Source organism: Populus euphratica, unplaced genomic scaffold (genome assembly GCF_000495115.2).
Source record: "Populus euphratica unplaced genomic scaffold, PopEup_1.0 scaffold35.1, whole genome shotgun sequence".
In the NCBI taxonomy this organism is placed as follows: Eukaryota; Viridiplantae; Streptophyta; class Magnoliopsida; order Malpighiales; family Salicaceae; genus Populus; species Populus euphratica.
In genome coordinates, this window is record NW_011499860.1 from 1,369,530 (window position 1) to 1,377,476 (window position 7,947).

The 7,947-nt window shown below is 29.9% G+C and overlaps 1 protein-coding gene across 3 annotated transcripts; it reads left to right on the forward strand.

The window, feature by feature from the left end:
• Window positions 1-2,830: 2,830 nt before the first annotated feature.
• On the forward strand, window positions 2,831-7,194 carry LOC105124549 (cytochrome P450 87A3-like). Of its 3 annotated transcripts, XM_011024609.1 has the most exons (10): window positions 2,831-3,196; window positions 3,752-4,076; window positions 4,865-5,014; window positions 5,117-5,371; window positions 5,590-5,679; window positions 5,776-5,854; window positions 5,959-6,065; window positions 6,272-6,399; window positions 6,560-6,683; window positions 6,995-7,194. In XM_011024609.1, exons 1-10 carry the CDS (start codon window positions 2,979-2,981, stop codon window positions 7,190-7,192), a joined length of 1,674 nt encoding a protein of 557 aa, XP_011022911.1. In that variant the 5' UTR covers window positions 2,831-2,978; the 3' UTR covers window positions 7,193-7,194. The 3 variants fall into 3 exon arrangements, with proteins under 3 accessions (XP_011022911.1, XP_011022912.1, XP_011022913.1); XM_011024610.1 differs by lacking the exon at window positions 6,995-7,194 and having other exon boundaries at window positions 6,560-6,871; XM_011024611.1 differs by lacking the exons at window positions 6,272-6,399; window positions 6,995-7,194 and having other exon boundaries at window positions 6,560-6,871.
• The last annotated feature ends 753 nt before the right edge of the window (window positions 7,195-7,947 follow it).

Sequence of the window (7,947 nt, forward strand, 5' to 3'; positions counted from 1 at the left end):
AGCCTCTTCCTTGGTTTTCATTTAATATATATTTTAATAAAATAAATTTTTTTAAAATATTTTTTTTAATTTTACCCTTCCTCAATTTTTTTTTCTTACTCCGCCCCTAAGAAGTCAAACCTAAACCTAATACTTTATCAGCCATGTCCTCGATCACAGTTGAAAAAAAAACTTCAAATAAAATAGTGATTTAATTATTGTACTATAAAATTGACAAAACGGACCAAAAATATTTTTCCTGCTTGATTGAATTCAATACATGTCTCGCGTCATGAAAAAAAATCTGGGGTCCCATTTTCTGACGTTGGCCAAACCAAAACGGCATGGAAAAAAACAAAAAAATTAATTAAACTAAAAAAATAAAAAAAATAACTAAAAAAATTAAATCATAAAGAAAATTATCGAATCAATTAAAATTTTAAAAAATTAATTAGTTTTATTTGGTTTATTTTCGATTTTATAAGTCTGAAACTAAAAAAACAAACCAAACCCAAACCGGAAAAAAACCTAGTCAAACCTGAAAAAACCGAGTCAAACCGAAAAACTAAGTCAAATTGGTTTGAAATAGTTTTTCCTAAAAAACCAAATCGAACCGAAATAGGTCGGTTTGAACCAAACAAAACATAATTACCCCTACCTGCCACCTCGCTGCAAGATAATTTTCCATCATTTGATATTATGTTATTGTTTAATTAAATTTATTACAAATATCATCAATCAACATTAAATTCAATATGAACAATTCACAATTGAGTTTCATAATTTATTTTGATTTATTTTTTATAAGTTTATCTTAATCTTATGATCAAAGTTGCCAATTCAACAGGTTAACCTAAGTTAAATTAGGTTATTTTTTATGTTTTCTTAGTCTGATGACCCGGGTAATGAATTTGGTGAATTGACTCAAGTTATTTTATATGTTTTTTTAATTGAATTTTTAATCTCATCTTTTAATATTGAACTGATTGGGATTGAAATTCATAATTTATTTAGATTTTCTTTTTATGACGTTATCTTAGTTTTAAAATTTAGGTCGCGAGTTTGACAAGTTAGCTCGGGTCATTCCTTTTTAATTTGATTTTTTTTTAATTTCATCTTTTAACATTTAGTTGATTGAGAATTAGGTTTCATAATTTATTTTAATTTTTTTCTATAGGGTTATCTTAGTCTCATAAATCAGGTCACAAATTTGACATGTTAATCCAGTTTTACCCAAGTCAATCCAAGATGTTATTATCTTAATATTAAAAAAAAATATCATCTTGAAATCTTTTTAGTCAAACTATGTTTTTATGGGTTATATGAGTTGTTTTTGGACTCACAAAGTCAATCGAGTTACATGAGGTCAACCCTCACACGATTAAAAAATTTTTCTGCTAGGAAAACACATTAACAACATCTGAATATTTTTTTAACATTTAATAAAAATTTAAGCTGACCCAAAACATAGCATGGGTTAATGATATAGTGATTTAACAAATGAACCGGTGAAAACTTTGTACTAAATTTTTCATTTTGTTTTTTAAAGGTTTTTTTTCATTGATTGAGTTCTTAAATTGCAAAATTAAAGGAAAATTGCTTTTTATTTATGGAAAAATTAAAAAAAGGAAAACTAAGTTGGAAAATATATAGAAAATAGGTGGTGCATTGAAAAATGACGTGAAACTTGAATTTGATTCTTTGATTTCTCAAACGACACCTTTTGAGTCCTTTAAGTTTTTTTAAATTTAATTTTAATAAAAAATTTTATTTTATTTTTTTTCAAAAAACTCAAATAGTAAAAAGAAAATTTTTTAATTAACATCTATTTAGATTATCAAATTGATTTAAATGGGTGTTAAAGTATTCTATTATATGAGAAGATTTTTATTAAAGTGTTTTTCACCATCAATATCACATGAAATAGTAGTTCAATAATTGAAAAGTTTTTTCCCGCAATGCTTGTTTATCATTTTAAATTAAAAAAAAGCTTAACACATGAGCTTGACCTCATATTTATGGCCCAATGCATGCTTGACTTGTTTTTTTTTCCCTTCCCTTCCCCCATTTTACCCTCTAACCCTTTTGTTTTTGTTTTTTTTATTTAATATGTTTTTAATATAATTTTACCCTTTATTATTAATGATATATTTTTTTATTATCCAGTGTTATTAATGATATATTTTTTTTTATTATCTAGTGTTATTAATGTGTTGTTAATGATATATTCTTTTATTTAACTTAAAATAAAAAGATAGTTTGTTATTTGGCTTAAAAAATTAGGTTTGCTTTGGCATGTTTAGCATTGCAGTTGAATTGTCATTTCAATATTTTTTTAAAAAATTCTAATTTAAATTAATATTTGTAGTTTTTTTAAATTGTTTTGATATGATAATATCTAAAATAAATTTTAAAAAAATAAAAAATATATTTTTTTAATAGTTTTTCAAATAAAAAAAATTAAAACACATCTTTACTGCACCTCCAGAAAAAAAAAAGTGAATAACTCCAAATAAATGTAGCTCAACTCATTATCAACCCTCCTTTTGCGTTTTACACTAGTGTCGCAGCAGCAAGAACGTTTCCTTTCATTAGAAATCTTAAATGGCATCACAATAAGTTGACTCTGAAAATAAATTAAAAATATCATTTCATTATAAAATTTATCTTTATATCAACACAATATAAAAAGTTAAAAAAAATTAAAATTAAAATTAAAAAGAAATGTTAAAAACGTGGTTGGACGCAATGCCAGCAGGGCCTGCTTGTATTCTTTGGAAAGGGATATTTCGTTTTCTTTTATTTATTTAATAAAAAAAAGAAAGGATTTTGATGTTGCCTTTAAAGGAGCACAAGCAGTAGAGAAATTGAAACTGAGTCAATTCGGGTGATGCTTTATTCTTTGTCAAACCTTTGTAATTCTCTTGATTGACTGGGTTTTTTTCTAAAAAAAACTCAGCCACCACCCCTCAAAACTGCCTCCCTCCCTCCCTCTTGAAATGAAATCAAGCAGCTTGATGTTTGCTTTATTGAGCGTAGTTGTAAGCGTAGTGATCTTATGCGTCACACAATGGATTTACAAGTGGAGGAAACCAAAATGCAAAGGAAAGCTCCCACCAGGCTCCATGGGCTTCCCTCTTCTTGGAGAGACCATTCAATTCTTCGCTCCCTATAAGGCAAATAACATTTCTCCTTTTATCACGAAGAAAATGGAGAGGTAAATATGCCATACAACTTCTCTCCTCTTTTTTTTTTTTTCTTTTTCCCCGTTGTTTGTCACCATATAACATCATGATGTTTTATGAAATTACTTGTACTAGGAACTAGCTAGCAACCTAACCAACAAAAAAAAAAAAAAAACTCCTTGACAGGGTATATATTTTCTGTAAGTTTTTAGTTAAATGACAACATATATAATTAAAATAAAAAAATTAGAGAAAATAGTAGTTTTTTGCTGATACAAAGTATTTTATAGGATGACTAAAATCTAAATTCTCCTGACAAGAGGCTTAAGAATACGAAACTCTGATATCAAATAAAAAAAAGGGATCTGATGATACTGACTGATCTCTAGCAGCAGTAGTTATTATGTAAAAAACTGATCGTGTTTTTTGTATTAGCCCTAAAAATATTAAAAACTTCCTTCAACTTTGGGGAGCACGGTCGTGCCAGCCCCCTCTTTCACCCTTTTCTTGGTTTTTTAGCCGTGCATGCATGTTGAGATTAAAGTAATTAGAAACAAATCAAATAATGTAATGTAATTGTCTTTCAGGTATGGTTCTATATTTAAAACCCACTTGGTTGGTCATCGACTGATCATTTCCACCGATGCGGGATTCAATAGTTTCATTTTTCAACAAGAAGGGAAGTTATTTCAGTGTTGTTACCCAAAGAGCTTCAGCGAGATTGCAGGGAGAGAAAGTATAGTTTCTGCTGGAGGTTTTCTGCACAAGTATCTAAGAAACTTAGTTATGAACCTTGTTGGTAATGAAAGTATGAAACAAAAACTTATTCCTAAAGTTGAAAAAATGGTATGCGAACATCTACAGAGTTGGTGCGGACAGGCAAGTATTGAGTTAAGAGAAGCTGTTACTAAGGTACGTAAACATGTTTCAGATTTGTAATCTTTTAGTCATCCTCAAAGATATATTTAGGGCCTGCAGTCTCTGTTCTATCCTAGGATCGGATATGTTTGGTAGAGGGGGGGAGGGCTTTTGTAAGTTCCTAGGATGGATATGTTTGAAAACTCATAAATGTATATAGGATAATTTTTTTTAGTAAGGTGTTAAAGTAGAACAAATCAAGAAAAATCTCTTAAACTAGATCACCTTACGTCAAAGTCTTTCAATTTTTTCAAAATATTTATAGTTTTTAAATTATGTATTATATTTCTTCAAAAATCGAAAGCATTTAAGAATTTAAATTCAATATACATTGAGAAAATAATTGTTTCTTTTTCTTCTATTATTTACATGACTTTTCTTTGTTAGAATTTCACTCTAATTGATAATATTATAGTTGCCATACTAGGCTTGGGGTTCGACTCGGTTTAGAGCTCATATCATTGGCTTACCGGTATATTAATTTCTTATCTATAATTAATGATGCTGTTAGTTTACACTACTGTACCTGGACAAAGACATTTAAATTCAAAATAATAACTCCATTTAGCTTAGGGCCTGGATCATTGAGGTTTTCATTGGTTAACCCAGAGATCATTAATAAAATCTAATTTTCTGATTTTATCCACATTTCTGACAAAGGGCTGAGCTATTTATGAAAAATTCAATTGTGCAACAGCAGCTCGCTGTAGAACAGTACAAATACTAATTTATTGAACACTATAGCTTCTTGATCTTAACAGTTATACGGTTTGTCTTCACAGATGGCGTTTAGCTTTGGTGCCAAAATTCTGCTTAGTTACAGCGAATCAAAGTCATCAAAGAACCTGAGAAAAGCGTATGCCGATTTCCAACGTGGCTTAATTTCATTTCCCTTGAACATTCCTGGAACTGCTTATTGGAAATGTTTACAGGTCTAGTCTGCACCATCTCAAACATCTATATTTAGTCTAACAATAATGATGATGATTCCGTAGACAATATTGCTTAATCATTTTAGAAAAAAATCATTTTAGGGACGCAAGAAAGCGGTAGAGATAATAAAAAGTATTTTGGAGGAAAGGTGCGCAACCCCAAGGAAGAGGCAGGAGAAAGACTTCCTTGATCTTGTGATAGAGGAAATTAAGAAAAATGGGAGTTTGATGACTGAGGCAATGGCTTTGGATTTGCTATTTGTACTTGTTTTTGCTGCCTTTGAAACTACTTCAATTACTCTGACATTAGCTGTTAAAAATGTTTGTGAACATCCTAAAGTGCTGGAAGAATTGATTGTAAGTAATTAAGCATTTTCACGCCCTGTTAATTGTGTTCATTATTTTTCTCTGTTAATTGTGTTCATTATTTTTCTCTGTTAATTGTGTTCATTATTTTTCTCTGTTAATTGTGTTCATTATTTTTCTCTGTTAATTGTGTTCATTATTTTTCTCTGTTAATTGTGTTCATTATTTTTCTGTTAACTTATACTTCAGACACATGTTTTTGCTATCAGAAAGAACATGAAGCGATTCTGAGGAACAGAAAAAATATTGAATCTGGAATCACTTGGCAAGAATACAAATCAATGAATTTCACACATGCGGTAAGACCAACAATCTTAGCAGATAACAAAGAGAACATCTCATCTTGCTTGATGTTCTAGCTAGTGGCTTCAATTAATTGCATGTTTTTGTTGAAGGTTATCCATGAAACAGTAAGGCTAGCAAATATTGTCCCAGGAATTTTTAGGAAGGTGCTCAAAGATGTTGACATAAAAGGTATGTTTCTACTTCCAAGAACTAAATTCATGTTTTAGATTTCACTTATCTTTATTCCTAGCCTTGGAAATTAACTAATAATTTTTATCTCTCATTATATTCAGGATATACTATTCCAGCAGGTTGGATTGTTATGGTCTGTCCACCGGCTGTTCATATGAATCCGAAGCAATACGATGATCCTTTCACCTTCAATCCATGGCGATGGCAGGTAAGTTTTTCCACGAAAGTTTTATAAATCAGAAATTGTTCAGAATAGTTCTAAACTTTACAGAAATTACCTATTCAATTTCTTGTGATAATATGACTCTATTAATCCACTAATTACTAAATCCCATAAAAAATAAATTAAAATAAGAAAAGGGGTGTAAAGTGAGCCCTTTCTGAATTTGAATGTATTTGTCCATGAAACGATAGGGGCAAGAACTACATGCAGGATCGCAAAAATTTATGGGTTTCGGAGGCGGTTCAAGACTCTGTGCTGGCGCCGAATTTTCTAAAATGCAAATGGCCATTTTCCTTCACCATTTGGTTACAAAATACAGGTACATAGTAAATAAACAAAAAAATGTTTCTAGTTGATTGGTTGATTATGTTCTTTATATATTTAAATTTATTTCTTGTTTTTTATTTCCTATTCATTTTAAATATTATTTTTTTTCTATATCAGCTAATTGACATGGTCAAATTATCTACTAATTTTAGGTGGAGAGTGATCAAGGGAGGAGATATCATCAGAATTCCAGCTGTTATGTTTCCAAATGGTTTCCACATTCAAATATTGGAGAAGAATATCCAAAAGGATGCCACAACAACTGAATCAAGGGAAACAGTGTAAACCTTTTCTTCTGATTATCTGCCTGCGTCGGGTCCGTCAGTTGGATTTGCCTAATTTCTACTGTGCTCCTGTATTTGTTGCCCTCGTTAATTATCTAGATATCACGGTGATGTCTATGAATTACCCATCGATGTATTGATATGTACTTAATTTGTGGATAACTCCAGAAATTCCACAATGAATTGTTAATCTCGCCCTACAGTGAGTCGCTATTTGCAAACCTTTTCATATGTGTTGGCAAACCTTTTCTATTTTGAAAGACAAGCTACCATTTATCATCACTATAACAGATTAGAATATTCACAAATGGTGATATCCTCATAGCTACTAGTGAATTGTTATCCAACTTAGTAACAACAGTGACAAGTCAAGTTAGAAAAAAATTAGTTATGTTTAAGTTAGTGTTCAGTCTAAGAAAACTAGTTCTTTATCAAAACAAGAGTCCTCTTCTCCTTAAGTTAGTAAATATAGAAGGGGTGAATTATGTGCGAAGAAAATGAGTGTAACAGAGTAAAAGACTTTTTTAATTTGTGTATGCGTATGAACAGAACTACCTTTCTTACATGTTAATACACCCAGTTCTTGAACTTACCTCTTAAAGAAGAAAATATTTTTAAAAAAAGTTGAGCCATTAATTGTTATGTCATGCTTGCCATTGATAAAGATGTTGGCGGTAATGTTTTCAAGAAAACTGAGTCATCAGTTGGGTTATGTGCAATGCTCATCACTGGTGGAGATGGTAGCCATTGATAATGCCAGGAAATAACCATTGGACGTAGAAAAGTAACATAGAAAAATATTATGATATTTAAGTTAAATAATGTCTAAATAGTTGTATGATGAATGCTTATGATAAGTAACATGTGTAGGAATTGAAGGAAACCCTTTGTTTCATATAAGTTAGGTTCGACCAAATTAACTATTAAATAGGGAAGATAAATTGACGAAACACGCATGAAATTATTATGGAAATATGTTTTGAATCTAATTATGTTGAGTTGACATCAAATTATGTATTAGAAAATCTAATTAGTTATCCAATGGAATAAAAGCTAATGATACTAGGTAGATTAATATTGGCATGCCCTTGATTAGCCATACTAAAGGTAATGACTAGTGATATCATCAAATAGGATAAGAAGATTTTACTTATCACCATAAAATAAAGAATAGAACTTAGTTATATGTTAATTGATGTAAAGGTGATAGTTATAATATTGCATTTACTTATGTTTGATTATTGTATTTTTTTTTG